The sequence below is a fragment of the Tenrec ecaudatus genome (assembly GCF_050624435.1).
Source record: "Tenrec ecaudatus isolate mTenEca1 chromosome 16 unlocalized genomic scaffold, mTenEca1.hap1 SUPER_16_unloc_8, whole genome shotgun sequence".
Lineage (NCBI taxonomy): Eukaryota > Metazoa > Chordata > Mammalia > Afrosoricida > Tenrecidae > Tenrec > Tenrec ecaudatus.
Genome location: NW_027457661.1, coordinates 2,029,585 through 2,048,854, shown reverse-complemented (window position 1 = coordinate 2,048,854; position 19,270 = coordinate 2,029,585). Strand labels below are relative to the sequence as shown.

General features: G+C 39.8%; 1 protein-coding gene and 1 non-coding gene across 4 annotated transcripts in view; both read left to right on the top strand.

Annotated features, from left to right (window-relative positions):
* LOC142435948 (thyrotropin-releasing hormone-degrading ectoenzyme-like) overlaps positions 1-19,270 on the top strand; it is a 320,548-nt gene that overhangs the window by 127,526 nt on the left and 173,752 nt on the right. For 2 of the 3 annotated variants that reach the window (XM_075539971.1, XM_075539975.1), the window contains exon 2: positions 5,738-5,892. The exons of the other annotated variant lie outside the window; for it this stretch is intronic. In XM_075539971.1, coding sequence (XP_075396086.1) covers positions 5,855-5,892 — 38 coding nt within the window. In that variant the 5' untranslated portion in view covers positions 5,738-5,854. The remainder of the gene's footprint in view (positions 1-5,737; positions 5,893-19,270) is intronic. 3 annotated transcript variants of the gene reach the window in all.
* Positions 7,627-7,791, top strand: LOC142435953 (U1 spliceosomal RNA). Its single transcript, XR_012781690.1, has one exon. It is a non-coding gene; the product is annotated as a U1 spliceosomal RNA (small nuclear RNA).

Sequence of the window (19,270 nt, the reverse complement as noted above, 5' to 3'; positions counted from 1 at the left end):
AGACTCCAGACGCTTTATCTTTTGATAGCTGGCCACCATCAGCTTTCTTCACCATATTTGCTTGTTTACCCTCTTTGTCTTCAGCGGTTGTGTCGGGAAGGTGAGCATCATAGAATGCCAATTTAATAGAAGAAAGTATTCTTGCATTGAGGGAGTACTTGAGTGGAGGTCCAATGTCCTTCTTCTACCATAATACTAAACCTGTGAATATATGCATATAGATCTATTTCCCCATCCTCATACATAAATATATTTGCATATGCACATGTATTTAACTAGACCTCTATAAATGCCCTTTGACCCCCAGCTCTTTCCTCTATTTCCCTTGACTTTCCTCCTGTCCCACTATCATGCTCAGACCCCATCAGGGTTTCAGCAATTCCTCTTTGTTACATTACCCTTGATCATGCCTTACCAGGCCTCCCACACCCTCCTCACCACCAATTTGGATTACTTGTTGTTCCCTTGCCCTTGGGTTTGTTAACATCACTTCCTTCCCTGCCCCTTCCCCTCTCCCATGTCCCCTGGAACTGTCGGTCCCATTGTTTTCTCCTCCAGATTGTTCATCCAGCCTATCTTAGACAGACCTTCAGAGATAATAACATGCACAAAAACAAGACAGAGCAAAACCAAGCAACAATATACAACAAAACAATGACAAACAAAACACAACAAAAAAAAGCTTGTAGTTAGTTCAAGGATCATTTGTTGGCCTTTACGAGTGTTTTCCAGTCCAGTCTGTTGGGGCACCGCGCCCTGGCCCCAAAGTCCACCATTCACTGGGGATCTCGCCACTCCATTACCTTGATGTTCTGTTACACCTCCTTAGTGTTTTGCCTCGGTATGGAGGGATCAGTTCGGGTGCAATTCACACACTGTGTCTCCGGTGTTGTGCTCTGTAGGGCCATGGGTCAGTGAGGGGCGTCATGTCTCATAGTGGGGCTGGCCATGTGGTCCTCTCTGTGAACATTCTGCTCTAATTGGGGTCATCGTCCTCAAGGCCTGATGGCTCAGGATGTGCTCCACTCTCTCTTCCTCCCCTTTCATCTGCTTCTGTGTGCTCTGACCAGATATGTCCGTCTCAAGGAGCTGCATATTCAATGCTGTCTTTTGAAATAAATTCTTCTGGGGGAGGGGCAGGTGTCCACTTAGTAGTTGGGATTGGGGCCGGCCCCCCAGTCCTCTCCACTGGTTCCCTACTCCATGCTGGCATGTTGCATTCACATCTTGCAGCTTGGGTTGAAGTGTGGTCCTTCTTTCCCTGTGGAGATATAAGCAATACCCTCCCCTTGGGTAGGTTAGTACCCTGTGCCCCAGCTACCCAATTCTTTTTATTATTATTGTTATTTTTTTCCTTGATCCACCTCCTTTTTAGTTGTATACCATGTGTATCCCTGTATTTGATCTGGTTCCTGCCATATTACCTGGTCCTCACCCCAGGAAAGTTTGTGTACAGTAGCTTTTTCGCTACGACAAGCAGTGTTTTCAATGCTTTGTTAAATGATTGCCTGCCCCCACCCTCCACACACACACCATCTGTAGACATTGTTTTCCATGCCTTTTGTAAAGCCTCTCTCTATTAGTCTGGGTTGACTAAAGAAACAAATTTATAGACACTCATATGTATATAAGAAAGAGATTTATATAAAGAGTAATTGTATATTAAGAAAACATCCCAGTCCAGATCAAGTCCATAAGTCTGATATTTGCCCATATGTCCAATACTAGCCCATAAATTTCTCTTTAGACTCACACAACACATGCAATGATGCCGAGTGCAGGAAGATCACAGGCCAGTGGGTGGAAAGTCTTGTGGATCCAGTGGCAGTGGAAGTATCTTAGCACTGGCGTGGGTCTCCATTTGGCTCCTACAGCTCCAAGGCTCTGGCTGCCTCAGCATAGCTCCACGTGTCTTGTCAAGAGAGAGAGGAAGCAGAGAGGCGGTGTGTATCTGACCTCCAGTGAGCTATTTATCTCTGTTATGGCTCCAAACGAGGTTATCAAGTTGCGACCACAACCGCATTGAGTTGACCCACATGAAATCGAACCTTTAAGTTGGTGCATATTGCTGTTAACTTCATGGACGGCCTGTCCTGATCTTACTTGCTTCTGGATATGGACTTCACAAGGTTCCCATTGGAATGAAGATTCTTCACATCAAAGGATATGATTATCTCTTCAGAGCACTAGGTTGATATAAGTGGGCAATATAAAAATTGGATACCCAAAATGGTGAGGGTAAAGACATGAAGTGTTTGGCTTATAAACTTTCATAGGTGGGGGAATATGTTCATAGGATCATGGTGCTCACATAAGTATAGAATATTTTTGTTTGGTTCAATTGTAGAATGTTATGTTGAAAAGGGGTGTCACATTTTTAAATTGTATGCCTTTAGTTTTATCCTGTTAGGTACAGACATGATTTTATTATTGTTTGCTTGAAAACTATATATGGCTAAAGAGTTGTGTACAAGTGCCAAATTGACCAGTGGTGGTCTGTGGCAGTTACATAATCTTGAAAAGGCATGTAGTCTAGCCTATCAGGCCCTAGCCAATGAGGCCTCCGTGTGGGCATGGCCTTCTCGTGAAGATTCTGGGAACTCCTGTATTCCTCCCTGGAGACAAGAGACACTCTCTGCTTAGTCTTCCTGCTGACAAGCCACATGGAGCTACACTGATGAAGCCAGAGTCCTGGAGCTGAAGGAGCCACGTGGAGACTCACACCAGTGCTGAGATTGGTATCGGCCACATGGTCTAATATCGGACTTATGGACTTGATCTGGCCTGGACTGGGATGTTTCCTTAATATACAGTTGCTCTTTGATATAAGTTCTCTTTTGTACACATATGAGTGTCTCTGGATTTGCTTCTCTAGTTTACCTGGATTAACACACCCTCTGTATTTTATTCTGTTCATCAACCACTTCATCTGGAATCCAGTTGCACTTGCTAAAATTCTCTCCTCTGGTTGATATGTAACTTCATTACCCTGGCCTGACTTGTGTGCTTTTATATATGTGGATACCAATGAGTCACCAGCAACATGTTTTGATCACAATGATCCGATTTCTTTGCCACCATTTTTAACTGTTCCTCCCTGCCCCTCACGATACCTGCCTGTGCTATGAGTCTTTTTTTTTAGCTTAATCTCCTGTGTGTATCTTCTTCTTTATCCCGGATCCCTCGACTATTTAGCCTCTGTATTTAGAATCTTCAATTGATGTATTTTGAACCGATCTAAACTCTATTTTGGAACGTGAGATTTGCTCTCTTAGTATTGAAAACCCACCTTCTCTGTGCTCTTGGAGAACTATAGCATGCATAGGTGCCTCCACTGTGTAACAGGCTGGATCCAAAAAGATAGGTCAGTAGTCCCTGAAAACAAATGACTGTAGATATACAACGCCTTTTGCCACATATTGGTGGCAGACAGAGTCATTACACTGTTTTTCTATTGTCTGTTTTGTTCTTATTTAAACCAGTTCTTAAATTAAAATCTTAAATCATCATTCTTGGTAGTCAGGTTATAATGGAGCTTACAGACTAAGACAGGATAAGAAGAAGACCTGACTGTCTGAATCCAAGATTTAGTCAGTCAAAAAGCTATGGGTCATAAAAGAGTACCGTGTGATAAAAAAATGGAACATGAGTACCATTAGCAGAATGCATTGTGGCCCCAGCAATGAACTGGGACATACCAACGATTCTGACGGTGGCATAGAGCCAGGAGGTGTTTTGTTCTCTTGTACATGGAATCACTCTGAATTGAATCTGAGTTGACTGCAATTAAAAACAAAAAACAATAATTTTAAGTGTTTTTTAAATTATCACTGTTGCTAGGGAGAGTACTGGCTAGAATATAGTGGTAGGATAATTCATTTCAATTGTTGTATAATGCTCTTGTACATGGTGATTTCATAGTTTCTTTGTCCATTATCCTGGGCAGAGGCATTTAGTTTCTCATATTCCTGCTCCCAGTGAGTACTAGAGTGGGCATTCTTGTAAAGTTTTCCGTGGCATTTTAGAGAGTTACAAGAAATGTATCAAGAGATGAAACTTCGGAGCCAGAGACCGAGAAAACGATAGGATTGTGATTAAAAGTAGAGGTGCTGGAGGCAAGCTGCCTGGGTTCAAACCCCTATCCTGTCACTCTTCAGCATTCCCAGAAAGCCGTAGGCACAGCTTCTTTCAGCCCATTTTCATGAATGTATACCCTACCTCAACTCATGCCATCCAACCATCAGCTTGGCTTAGGTTCCCTCGGCTCGGGTACAGCCTGTCATAGCCAATGCCCAGCTACTACTGCCTGCTTCTGTCGCCAGAACCCCACAGGCCTGTGGCTTCGCAGCAATCACCATTTTGTGTGTCTGTACCATTTCTGATCCATGGAGAGATTTATTTTTGAGTCCGGAGGTGTTTTTGGTTTTCTCTTTTAATCTTTTATTTATACCTCTAGATGTCTGGAGCAGAGGAAGCACATCAAAGCATAGGTTATTGTGCCATCTTCACCCAAAAGTTGATCACACTTCTGTGATTTAAAATTAAACGCAGATCTTAGAATCATCTAATCAAAGACTTTTGAAGCTGGAGAGAGTTAGAGGGATGATTAAGGCAAATAAGCCAATTGCAATAGGTAAGGGGTCTGCAGTCTTAAGAAGTTACGTGATTTACTGCTACCATGTACCGGTTCATTTTAGGGCAGGACAACAGCTAAAGTGTTGGGCTGCCTCAGGTGTCCTTTGCCGCTCTGTCCACTGCCATATGACCCTCTACAGGCTATCCTTAAGTGCCATGTTTCCTTCAAACAGAACCTGGAAAGAGATATCAATGTAAGCAATCAGAAAATGACAAGTCTCATTTTAAGACTGATAGATAATACTTGTTTATCCTTGAGAAATATGGAAGTGAAAGTCAGACCATAGTATGCCCAGTACTGAATTGAAAATACCGTATATACTAGAATATAAGCCGACCCGAATATAAGCCGAAGTACCTAATTATTACCTGGGAAACCAGAAAAACTGATTGACTCGAGTGTAAGCCTAGGGTGGGAAATGCAGGATGTGAATTAACACAGAGACCCGAGGGGAGAGACAGAGCGCAGCCACAGACACATCCTTACCAGTTCAACTGTCTACATAAGTGAATCACTACGGGTGCTTCTGCGAATTGGAGCCATCCACGTCATAGGACGCCTCTGATTGGTTAGATGTGAGTAAACAAACATTCAAAGCCCTGCAGTGTCAGCGGGGCTTCAAATGAACAGTGGAGGAACGACAATCGCCCATGAGATGTTACACCTCGCTGGGGTACCACTGACCCGTGCATAAGCCGAACCTCAGTTTTTCAGCACATTTTTTGTGCTTATACACGAGCATATACGGTATTTTCTTTAGAAGACCCAGTGCATTTGACTTTGTGGATGTCTATTGCCTTGGGTTTCTCTACGTTCCTGCAACTTACGAGATCAGTAATAGTGCCAATACTTCCAGCCACCCATATCATTGGGTTTAAAAAGCAACTGTGATGAATGGATCTGACCATCATTTACAGGGATAGCCTCTATTTCTGCTGTCATACAGACATGACAGGTAGGTTAATTTAGGAAATAAAAAAAGAGTGACCAAAATAGAGCAATACTCCCTTCTAATTAGGATTTCTGAATTTATTTTAGGATACAGGTTTAGAAACTGCTATTTTTATTAAAGTCTTTGGAACTGTTTTATTCTGTTTCTAGATCTTTTAGCTGTGCCTAAGCATCCGTATGCTGCTATGGAGAACTGGGGACTAAGTATTTTTGTGGAACAAAGAATACTACTGGATCCCAGTATGTCATCTATTTCTTATTTGCTGGATGTCACCATGGTCATTGTTCATGAGATATGTCACCAGGTATGAGAAAAAAAAAGATCAGGTGTAAGTATAATGTGCAAACTATTGAGAATGTAGAATGATTTCAGATACATAGATTAGGAGCTAAAGTATCATCCTTCTAATTAAGTTTTAATTATCCATTGAGGACTGCTTAATTCTCAGCTAATTGTCATTTGTTTATCTTCAGTCCTTTAAGACCCCAGATGCTATATCTTTTGATAGCTGGGCACCATCAGCTTTCTTCACCACATTTGCTTATGTACCCATTTTGTCTTCAGCAATCCTGTCAGGAAAGGTGAGCATCACAGAATGCTGGGCTATTAGAACAAAGTGTTCTTGGGTTGAGGAAGAGGAGTACTTGAGTAGAGGTCCAATGTCTGTCTGCTCCCTTTATACTTAACATACGTGTATATGTGCATAGGTCTATTTCCATGTCATTATATAAAATATATTTACATATGTAAATGCCTGTATTTTGGCCCCCATTAATGCCCTTTGCCTCCTAGTTATTTCTTCTCTTTTCTTTTACTTTCCTCTTATCCCACTCTCATGTTTGGTCATCATTTGGTTTTCAGTAATTCCTCTTGATACGTTGCCTTGGATCAAGCCCCACCAGGCAACCTAGGCCCTACTCACCATAGGTTTTAGATCACTTGCTGTTCCCTTGTCCCTGGGTTTGTTGACACCCTCCTTCCTTTCCCTGGCCTCCCCTTCTCCCATATCCCCTGGGAGTGTTGGTTCCATTGTGTTCTCCTTCAGAGCATTTATCCCGCCTACCTTATTTAGCTAGACATGGAAAAACAGTGATAAGCGTAAAACCAAACCAAAAAGATAACAAAACTCAAAGCAACAACAACAAAAAAGAAAAGGCTATAAATAGTTCCAGGTCTGTTTGTTGACCTCAAGAGGATTTCGGTTGAGTCTGATGGGGTGCCACGCCCTGGCCCCAAAGTCTAGTTTTGGTATTCCTCACGGCCTTCATTGCTTTGCTCCCTTTGCTGCTCCATTGCTCACCCTTAGTGTTTTGACCATGTGGTGGCGTCAGATCGGGTACAGTTCCCACCTGTGTCTCCAGTGTTGTCCCCTGTAGCTCTATGGGTCAGTGAGAGACGCCATGTCTCATGGTGGGATGGCCCTGATATTTTCATCAAATATTTTCATCAGCTCATTTTAATGCCTCTCTTCATTGACATTGCTGATAGCTAAAGTCATGATGTTGCTGGTATATAAATAATTTTCTATGAGTAAAAAACATCATCTTATCCCCCCCCTCAAAAATAGAACCTAATAATAATTTAATTTTTCATGTTTGAATTTATATTGATCTATTTTAAAGCACACCAAAGTCAAATTGCCTCTAGTTTTCTAAAATGGAAAGTTTCTACTTCATGTCTAATGGTGGTTTATTTCTTCTAGACATAGAAATAAGTAATTTTTCTTGTTTTGGTTGATATAAGAAGAATCCAGGGAAATTAGGCAAATTTTGCTGTTCAAACAAGCTAAAGTTAAAATGTAAAAACAGAACTAATTAAAAACCTAACCAACTGTCATCTAGTCCATTCCAGTGCATGGTGACAGTGACATGGTTTCTGAGGCGCTATGGTTGTAGGAGGGCAGAGAGCCTCGGCCGTTCCCTCGGGGCAGCCTATGGTTCATAGTCCACTGCTTACCCTGTAGAACCACCGGGGCTCCTCGGTGTTGCCTGTGGAGTGCCAAGTACTTACTCATCGCCATTGTGCATTTTTACTCATCAATCTTAGGTGTTGGCAGGGGAGATACTGTGATCAGGAAGGTGCTTTTCCAGGGGAAAGCTTATACATTGCATGCCGGATACGCTGACCCCTGTGATTTCCCCAAATGTGGGAAACCTGACTGCATAATTTGTGGTGGTGGGGGACGCATCCGCGCTCTCCCGCTGTGAATATATATATAAATCTTAGGCATATCTTTTTCCTGTGAAGGTTGGCTTTCTTCACCTTTACCCATATATTGGAACTTCAGATTTAATCCAATTTAGCTTATTCTCCATATAGAAAAACTTACGGAATTTAAATAGTGAAAATCCCACATTGTCTTGCTGTGGTAGTTCTGCCAAGATTATGCCTGCTTGTTTTGATATAAAAGTGTCGACTGTTTCTTTCTGTTTATAACCTGCCATTGTTATGAGTTTGCGTCATGTTAAATGACTTGTTACTTGTTACTTTGTTTCCCTGGATGATACTTTTGAACTTGAAACTCTCCAGAGATAAACATTGAAAACACTGAGAAACCTGAGATGAAAGCTGTCTATATGTTTTCTGACAGGTGATTGTGAGGAATGTTTACTTTACTGACTGACTTCCAGATGTTGCCAAGCCCAGAGTTGTTACCGGCTCCCCATTACACTTTGGCAGATACAAGAGTCCAAGTTGAGGTTATGATTGCCATCTCTCTGGAGAAGCAAGTAAACAAGTCATCTATTTTTCAACGAAATTAGTGAAGAAGCTAATTTATTTCCTTGAGAAGAACTGAAGGTAGTTTCATGAAATTTTAATCTGAGTGTTTGATTCTTTGTGAACTCTGCGAAGTTAGAGTAAACGAAAGGAATTTAGAGAAAACCGTATCTGTGCAATCATTTCCAGTAACCTGCGAATACAAGGGGAAAGTAAAAGGCATTTCTACTTGAGTCCCGGTTCATATACACATGGATTTACTCTAAATAAAACATGTTTGAACATGTCTTTGTGATCAGTGAATGAACACAGACAAATCCTCTTAGTATATACTTGCCATAGTTTCATGAAGGTACTATTGAAAAAATAAAAATGTTAAAGGCCCAATCACAAGGTAACTTCTGAGGGGATCTGCTGGAGCAGGTAAGGGCAAGGCACAGAGCTCAGCTCAGATGATTCTGGTGCACGGTTGTTGGATTTAAAGAGATCTGCAATGGAGAGTTTCTCAGAAAGAACAGGATGATCACAGGAATGCAAGACGAAGACGTCTGAAGAAAACTCAAAACAAAACTACATTGAAGTGAAAACGACCCAAAAAGTTGCTCTGGGGAATTTCGGGAACAACTCTGCTCACCTACCCTCCGTGTTCTGGTCATTTCACTGGGAACCTTCCATGCCCGATCTGGCCTCTTCAGATTTCTTGGTATTACCCAAACTCAGCATGAAAAGGAAAACACAGTTGGAATCCCTTGGGGACACCAAAACTACATTTTTGATAGGGCGTGCATCGCAGTGTGCAGGAATCTTCAGAAGTGCTGAGCAGGAAGGAAACACGGCCTTAAGAAGCACATGGACCTAGAAAGTGGAAGGTTTGGTTGGTTTGTTTGTTTCATAAGGGTTTCTATGATTTTTGTAGACTTATTTGGCCCTCATGTAGTGAAATAATCCTCTTAGCTTCTAGAAAATCAGGTATGTCATGTGTGAAATCAGGTATGTCATGTGTGAGTGATTCCAACAATGACAGTTAAAAAGTTTATTCAATATCAAGTGCGTGCCCTGGGCAAGTTGTTTTACTTCTTCCTTGCCTGTTATGTACACGAGTGATAAAATGATGTGCGGTTCTCAGTTGGTCCATTTCTTTTGTGGCTTAATTGCAGTGATTGGGGCATTAGTTATGCTGGCGTTCCCTTTCATTACATATTGTACTTATCCGGGATATCCTAGGGTGGCAAATTTAGTTTGATAGCACAGTGAAGTTTGAGGTGCATGCCTGTGTTCAGTATTGTTCTTGAACTCTGCGATGTCCTATCGGTGTAAATAATCCCATCCACCTCCTGTGTGAGCCCATCCTTGAAGATCTCCTCATATGGATGCTTAATGAAAAATATACGACGCCTTTGTCCTTGTCAGCGGTGTCAGCACATGTGAGATATTCAGCACAAGTGCGAAATAAAGCTTCTGCTCTAAGAGGGGCCTGGGGACATTTTGTTTGGATGAGTAAACAATGTGTGCATCCTGGTGTCATGGAAAAAAGGACTCTCCTGAGTTCATAGGAAGGACATTGCTATTGATGGGTGACCCTGTGTAAGACAGCCGATCTTCAGAGAGTGTTCTGGGCTATTCTATCTCCAGGCCTTTCTGATTTGGAATTATTTTTTCAGGTTCGAACTGCCGGCTAATCACAAACCACCTGTGTCATGCAGGCTCCTGTGCACGGGGAAAGAGTGCTTAAAAGGCTGTTTAAATCTCCCTGCCTTGAATTTATTTGTTTTTCCGCAAATTTATCACCCACCTTCCAATAGATGTACTAAATTCAACCTATTTGTTACAATCAAGAGGTTTTTATCATTAGACCAGCAAGCCATCAACTTTTACAAATTACCTTATGAATCTGGTAGTACTATAATGTACTAATTTTAATGTTGGAATAGAAAAAATGTCACAGGAGCACATACTTGGTTTTGAAAAATATATTTTGATAATTTTGAATTTTCTTCAAAAATTGAGATAAAATATTTTTGGATACTTAATTCTGTACATATAAACTCTTTTGAATCTAAAGGCTGATATAATAGAGTAAAATAATTTAAAAGGTAATCAGATAATGAACTAAATAAGAAAATGATTCAGTTTAGTATACGTTGGGATAACTATTAAAATTTAGAGATGTATTTTATTACCTTTATACAATGGAATCTTGACATGCCACACTAGTTTTTGTCTATTATCTAAGTATGTACGCATTTGTATAAGTAATTGGTGATTTTTAGGGAGTGAGTACCTTTGCACCAAGTTTTTGGATCATAGGCAACCAGAGATAGGATTGATAAGAATGAAGATTGCAGAATACTTCATTGTGCTCATACGGAACCTAGTCATGGCTCAAAAGGAAGGGAGAGGGATGGTGCTGGGGTGAAAGGGGGATGATGTCAAGGAGTCTATGTAGGAGAAGAATGTTGAGAAACTGATCGTGGTAGCAAATGTACAATTCTACTTGAAGTGATTGAGCTGTAGAATAATATGCTGTATGTATTTAATCCCAAGTCATAAAAAAGGCAGCTGCTTGAATAGAACAATGGAATATTTCATGGTTCAAAGCCCCGAAAGGGCCACGTCCTTTCACAGTACTTATTTAATCTGTGTGCTGGGTAAGTGATCAGAGAAGAGAGACTACATGAAGAAGAATGTTGCATCAGGAATGGTGGAAGGTTTATTAACCATCTTTGATAAGTGAGTGATATAACCTTGCTTGCTGAAAGTGAGGAAGACTGAAGCGCTCACTGATGAAGATCAAGGATTACAGCCTTGTTCAGAAAAAGGAGTCTGACTTAATGTCAAGAAAACAAAAATCCTCACAACTGGGCCCATAGGTAACATCAGGATAAATAGAGAAAAGATGGAAGTTGTTAAGAATTTTATCTTGCTTAGATCTAAAATCAATGTTTATTGAAGCAGCAGTCAAGAAATCAAAGAACCGATTGCATCGGGAACATCTGTTACATGAGAGTTCTTAAAAGTGTTGTGCCTGACCTAAGCCATGATTTTTCAGTTGCTTCATATACCTGAGAAGGCTGGACTTTGAATAAGGAATGCACTTGAATTCTGGAGCTGGCGAAGAATATTGAAAGTACAATGGATTGCCAAGTGAGTAACGCATCTGTCTCATAAGAAGTACAGCCAGAATTCTCATAGAAGCAAGGATGGTGAGACCTCGTCTTCGGTGCTTTAGACATGTTATCAGGAAAGAAAAGTCCCTGGAAGAGGACAACATTCCTGATATGCTAGAGGGACAGCAAAAAAAAAAAAGAAAGAAAGAAAGAAAAAGACTCGACGAGACTGGTTGACCCGGTGACTGTAACAATGGCTTGAAACCTAACAATCGTGATGATCATGCTGGTTGGGCGACGAGTCTTTCTGTTGTACCAATGTGCCGATTAGTCCGACCGGCTTGATGGGACCTCACAGCAACCTTTTGTTCCTAAAACAAATCTTTATCAGTTATGATGAAAAAGGATTTCAGGACAACAACTATATTGGTAGGAAATTGGGTGTTTGGTTGAATGAAGAATTGGGGGAAAATCTGTTAGTTTGGAAATGGGTACAGCAAGAATTTACATAAAGCAATTTGATGTTTGCAGGTTTAGTGATGAACATACTCTTACATCCAGGCAGATTAAAGTTGAGATCTTGGATGCAAAAGGAGAATATAGTTTTATTCAATTTACCTTTTGAAGAACAGTATATATTTGGTGAAAATCTCCAACTCATAATGTTGTCATGGTTAAGGGATATTTTCTCATTTTCAAGAATCAGTGTTTTAGCCATGTTATTTTTTTGCCCTTTCAAGGCAGTTTCTCTTTAATTCTCAATAGACTCTGAGTTCCACCAACCACATATTCATTATATCCCACTTTCCTTAAGTTTAAGACTATCACAGTTTTCTGGCTTCTTGTTATGTAAGGGAAAATGTTCACATAAAAACAAACAAACAAACTTACCTCCCTGTTTGGATTGTCTATGATGCTTCTTCAACATATTTATGTGTATAATTTTCCTTTCAATATTCAAAAACATAGTATTTCTAGTCATTTCAATGTGGTTTGCACACTTGAATCTCAGTATATTCTTGAGCAAAAATGTCATGCATATTATTACTTTTTAACTTCTGAATTTATGTATATATATTCAAATAAATTATTCTAAAATCCTATTGAATAATAATAACAATTGCTTACTGCTTTTCAAATGTTGGTAGAAGTTTTAGAAATATGAGAGCAAGACTCTAGCTACTTTAAAACTATTTCAAGGCTTCTTTTGTCCTGGTTACTAAGCTTGAAACGGACATGTTTTTGGTTGGGATGACTGTACTTTCTACATTTCCTGTTGATAACAGTATAAACAGTTCAAACAGAAATTCAAGACTGGGGTTGGAAAACACAGGAGCCTGGCCTTACACAGAAATAGAACACACGACATTCAAACGATCAGATTCAACTTTGTCATAACTTTGAGAAACAAAGGTTTACAGCAATTAAGACAACACGGAATTAACAAAAAATAGCAACTTAAAAATGAAAGGGATGTTTTGTGACATTTTGTTTGACCTTGACACACCCTTCTCCAACACTCCCTGGTTCAACTATTGTTGAATTCAGTAGCTCACATTCCCTGCGTGGTACTCTGATCCCTCTTTTTGTAGAAATAGACCTTATTTTCATGGAATTCTAGTTTTCAATGAATAGTATTCAAAATGCCGTGTTTTAAGCAAGAATACTCTGAAGCATGCAAAAAGACAAGGAAATGTGAGTTATCTCTTAGTGTCATTGTGTGAATTCCAACTCATAGAGACCCTATCCTACAGAGTAGACTTGGCCCTTTGAGTTCTGAGGCTATAAGTTTTATTTTTTTAATTTTTTTTTATTTTAACAATTTATTGGGGCTCATACAATTCTTTTCACAGTTCATACATATACATACATCAATTGTATAAAGCACATCTGTACAGTCCTTGCCCTAATCATTTTTTTCTCTTTTCTTCTTTTACATATTATTAGGGACTCATACAACTCTTACCACAATCCATACATATACATACATCAATTGTATAAAGCACATCCATACATTCCCTGCCCCAATCATTCTCAAGGCATTTGCTCTCCACTTAAGCCCTTTGCATCAGGTCCTTTTTTTTTTCCCCCTCCCTCCCCAGTCCCCCCTCCCTCATATGCCCTTGGTAATTTATACATCGTTATTTTGTCATATCTTGCCCTATCCGGAGTCTCCCTTCCCCCCTTCTCTGCTGTCCCTCTCCCAGGGAAGAGGTCACATGTGGATTTACAACGCACTCACCCTCCACTCTCCCAGCATCGTCCCTCACACCCTTGGTCCTGAAGGTATCATCCACCCTGGATTCCCTGTACCTCCAACCCTCATATGCACCAGTGTACAGCCTCTGTCCTATCCAGCCCTGCAAGGTAGAATTCGGATCATGGTAGTTGGGGGGAGGAAGCATCCAGGATCTGGGGGAAAGCTGTGTTCTTCATCGATACTACCTCACACCCTAATTAACCCATCTCCTCTCCTAAACCCCTTTATGAGGGGATCTCCATTGGTCGACACTTGGGCCTTGGGTCTCCACTCTGCACTTCCCCCTTCATTTAATATGATATATATATATATACATATACACATACATACACACACTTATATCTTTTTTTTTTGTTTTTGCATGATGCCTTATACCTGGTCCCTTTGGCACCTCGTGATCGCACTGGCCGGTGTGCTTCTTCCATGTGGGCTTATTTGCTTCTGAGCTAGATGGCCGCTTGTTCACCTTCAAGCCTTTAAGACCCCAGACTGGAGGCTATAAGTTTTTATAGAGGAGAAAGCCTCATCGTGTGAAATGGCTGGTAGTTTCAGACTGCTGACCTGAGGTGAGCAGCCCAGTGCCACTGTAACTCATTACGTCACCAGGACTTCTTTTGTGGTAGTCATACACAGAATAAATTAATAGTACTTGTTCCTAAGGAGCTTATACATTAGAATTACCAGACTTTAATTCACTGTTATAAATCAAAAGCTAAAGGACCACATGAGCAAATGAAACCATTAGTTTGGTGTGTTAACAAATAAATAAAAATTCAATTAAAAGAAACTATAAATAGGAATAAAACAAATTTTGGAGCAGCAAAGCATAACAGAAATGAAAAATTCACAAGAGGATTTTAATAGCAAATTTAAGCAGGCAAATGGGGAAAACCCACCAGCTTAAAGATCAGTCCATTTGAAATATATATTCTGAAGAGCAGGGAAAAAATGATGATATAAAATGAATGAACCTAAAAGACATATCGCAAATCATCAAGCATAGCAGTATATGCATATTGGGAAAGCTTAGGAGAAAACAGAGAGAAGGAGAAAGATTATTTGGAAAAATTTAATGAAAGAACTATTCCAAAATCAATAAAGACATGCTTTTCCCCTATAAGGAGTTCAAGGAACTTCAAGAAAGATAAATACATAAGGCTCCACTCTGAGATACATTGATTGATACAGTTTAAAGAAAAATGAGGTAACACTGAGAGCAGTAACGAAGAAGTGACACTTTACATACAAGTGACCTTGAAACCACTGAGGACAGAAAGTAGTGAGATGACATTTTTAAATTGTTGTGAGTAAGTGAGAATTTTTCAGTCATGAATTCTGTATCTCAGAAATGAAAAGAGGAGAGAGAGAGAGAGAGAGAGAGAGAGAGATTCACAAAGAAAAATAGCCCGGTTGTTGTTGTTTGTTGTTACCATTAAACCTGCCCCCAAATGAAAGAAAAGGCATCACAACTGGGAAGGTTCACATAATCCCTGCCCATCACACTTGGATTTATGAATACATTTCCGAGAACAAGATTCAATAAAATAATGTCTCTGCAAGAGGTCTTTCAGGCAAGGTAAGTTCAGGGCGGTGATGTCAGCTCCGAAGATGGTGGCAGCTACCTAGAATCCTTGGGTTCTCCAACGAGTGCTATTTACAGAGGATCCATGAGAACATGCAGTGATCACAGATGCTTCTTGGGAGAAGGTGTCAGAAAACAGAACACTACACGGATGGCGAACGGTCAGGGAGCTGCGCCGAGTATTTATTTCGTCATAGACAGCATACTTGTTCCTTCCTCAAGGGCATCGGCGTTGTCCGGAGAGAAAGTCATTGGTAAACCTTACCCCATCTACCCTGCCGCCCTGGTGTTTTCCTTTCAGAAGCCCAGAACCTTAACCCCCCTGGAGCAGTTCCGTTCTGCACGTGTGGGTTGCCACAGTCAGAATTGACTCAACAGCCACTGGTTAGGGTTTTTTCATTTTTATTTCAGCTTACAAGGATTTTTATTTTCAACTTGGGTCCAAAAGCAGCAGTCCTAAGAAGCGGCAGTCAAGAAAGTAAGCAACATATTTTTCCGGGCAAATCGGGTGCGTGAAAGCTTTTCATATTGTTAAAGAGCAAAAATTGTCATCATGAGGATTAGGAGGCGTCTGACTCAAGACAGGACATGTTCAGTTGCCCCACATGCGTATGAAAATTGGAGCACGAATGAGAAAGATGACGGTGTAATTGCTGCATGTGGATTAAGGGGTGGAGAGAGTGTCTGAAGGACCTTGCGTGAGGGCCCAAAGAACACACAGAAAGTTCTGGGAGAAGTCCAGCCGGCTTACTGGGTAGAAGAAGTTAGGGTGACAAAATGCTGTCTCATCTATTTTTGACTATTATCAGCAGGACAATCCCTAATAAAGGACATCTCACTTGGTAAGTTAGAGGGTCAGCAAAAAGAGTGGAAGGGCCTAAGTGAGATGGCTTGACAGGGGTCGCAGCACTGGGCTCAACATGATCATTGTGACGGTGACACAGGCCTGGGGAGTGTTTCCTTTGTGCGTAAGGTCGCTGTGGGTTGGAACTGACTCATAGGCACCTAACAACAACAACAACCATGATAGAGAAATGCTAGGTTTTCAGAACCTGATTCATATTCTAGTAGGGCACCCGATATGGTTCTTTATAAATTCTTAAAATTAGACAGACTGTGCTATTTACTGAACCACATTTTAAAACAAGTGCTATTGGAGAAAGGAGAGAATAATTTAATTTGGACTTAACTCAGGAAAGATTTCTTAGAAATGTTATACAAGTGTCTTCCCCTATAACGTTAACACTTTGATGTGTGGAAATTGGACAATTTCAGGCACGGAGAAGTTGTCTCGCGTTAAAGATAAGGGAAGATGTAGAATCTGTTTCCGGAAGAGCTTTCAGAGGAAGAAGGACCTATCAGCAGGCTGGGGATGGCTCTCTTAGATGCTCTCAGAAAATAATGAGAATGGAATCTCAGAGAAGAAGCAGATGCAATCATTCTTTTTCATGTCAAACAGCCATCATCTTTCTTCTTTCAATAAGTCAAATTTAACCAAAGAAGGAACTAATGTGTTACAGATGTCATTTATATACATCTTGATATACATGGTAAAATAAAATACAAGTTGTATTTTAAAAGAAAACAAATGACTATAAAGGAACCATGGCAGCATGAGTTTAACCGTGTAACTAAATCTTGAATTTTAAACTAGTTTATAAATAATTGTACAGATATTTGGTTAATTTGGATTTTGATAGCTAGGTGAAAAGGTAACTATTTCAATTATCAAAAGAAATTGCAACTCAATAAAATTGGTACTTTATTTAGGATTAGTTCTGTACTCTATATTTTAGGAAAAATATCCATCTGACACTAAAATTGCATGATATTCACAATATTCTGTTTTTTGAAAAATAAACCATATAAGTTATTACTTTTCAACTAAATCCAGTAATGAATCTTAAAAAAACACAAACCTTGCGCCAGCTTTGAGATAAGGGAGAAATTAGGGAATTGTTTTACATTCAAAATGTACTTAAAATCTAATTTGTAATGATTCTGTTCATTACAAATGTGTATAATTTGTAATGATCCTGTTAATTTGTGACATTTGCTAGCACAATATTGTGCAAGTGTCATTTAAAAGCCTTGTTTATATAGCATGTTCGACAGGCCTTGTTCACTAGCATTAATTCATGCCGCGCTTTTTCTTAATACGCTAAATTTCGTATGGAATTCCAGCTGTGAACATCTAGTCCTAGTGCTGACAAGGAGCAATCGTCCAACAGTGAGTGACCAGGATGCCGATGGTGGGCTGATCTTCCAAAACACAACTGGTGCCGGCATCTTTATGCAGTTATTTTATATCCTGTCTGACTTGAAATATAAAACGAATTTAGGATGAAATAATATATACTTTTTAAGAAAACTTGTGTATTGAATCTTTAAGACAAAGTAGTTTCACTTATTTAAAATTGTAATTGAGATTTCTCCATTTGGTTTAGAAATTTAGATATATGTATATATAGTATTCATTTTCATAAACATATATAATACTTTTTTGTGAATTAATGCTTTGCTAATATCCTTTATACCTTGGGGAATATGTCCCGGATGCTCATTAGACGCAAAGGCAGGAAAAGTATGTCCACAGGCTTCAGATATGTGGTCAGGAGGAACCAGGCCCTATGAAAGGACATCACGTTTGGCAAAGTGGGAGGTTAGCGGGAGAGGAAGATCCTCAAGGATCTTGCGGACACGGTGGCGGGCCCAGTGGAGCCTGCCTGGGAACTGTGAGGGCACTACAGGCCCGGGAGTGTTTCACTTTGTTTTCTGTAGGTTGTTACGAGTCAGAGTCAACTCAGTGCCAACTAACAACATTTATTAATTTTAAAATAAAATTTTTAATTGTAAGATTTTAATGTTTTAAAGGATTACTCCAAATATCTGGCAAATGCAATTTAACCCATCTTTCTATTGATTCTCTACTATATCTACTAAATCCGTTTATTTTAAAGAATAAAAAAACTCAGAAAAATCCCATAACAAAAATAAAAACTCAGAAAGCTCTCCATGTATGTTATGAAACAGGGATATTCCACCGGAAAAAAATTGAGATAAAACATAGAAGACTAAACTGAAATTAATCTCAGATGTTCTAGTTTAGCAGGACACATATTACTTTTAAAATAAAGCATTAATTAATAAATATTTTAATCCTAAAGGGAATATCAGGTATAATCTCAAGCTCTAGACTCAAAAAAATATCAGCCTTTTGTTAAAAATATAGTAAAACATGCAAACACTGGAACTTGTGCATAAAAGAAGTCTGTGAGAGAAGGAAACCTGTACTGTTCCCACGAACAGAGCAATCGGGTCGTAGGAAGACTGCTCTCTGTCAAAAGTGGAAAACATGCTGGGTTGTAAAACACAAAGCAGGTCTGTTGAGTTCCAGCTTTTAAAGATTCCACTATAGCTTCTTAGACTTTTATTGAAAGAAATAAAACAGAAACGAATATATATAGAACTGAGTAAATGAAACAGAATTGAAGAAATGTAGAACTGAGTAAATAAAACAATTGAAGTACCTAATCCTCTCCCTGATCCCACCCCCATCCCTGAGATAACCCTTCTAATGTGGTTGTTTTGTGCTCTAGAGTAGAACCCCTCCCATAGCGACCCTGCAGGACCCTACACTCACCCAATTGGGTTTTCTTGGCTGTGATCTTAACAAAGCTGATTGCTAGATCTTTCACCCAAGAGACTGTGTGAGTTTGAATTTACGACCTTTGGTATAGCAGCCAAATGCTTAAACATCGCAATACTAGGGCTTCTTAAACATTAAGCCTACTGTCATCTAAGAGATTCCAATGCATAGTGATCCTATGGATGGTTTTGAAGGCTATAATTTTTTTTAAATATCATTTTATTGGGGTCTTGGACAACTCATCACAATCCATCGACCTATCCATCCATGTGTCAAGCACATTTGTACATTTGTTATCATCATCCTCCTCTAAACATGTGCTTTCTACTTGAACCCTTGTCCTTATTTTTTTTCTCTCCCTCTCCC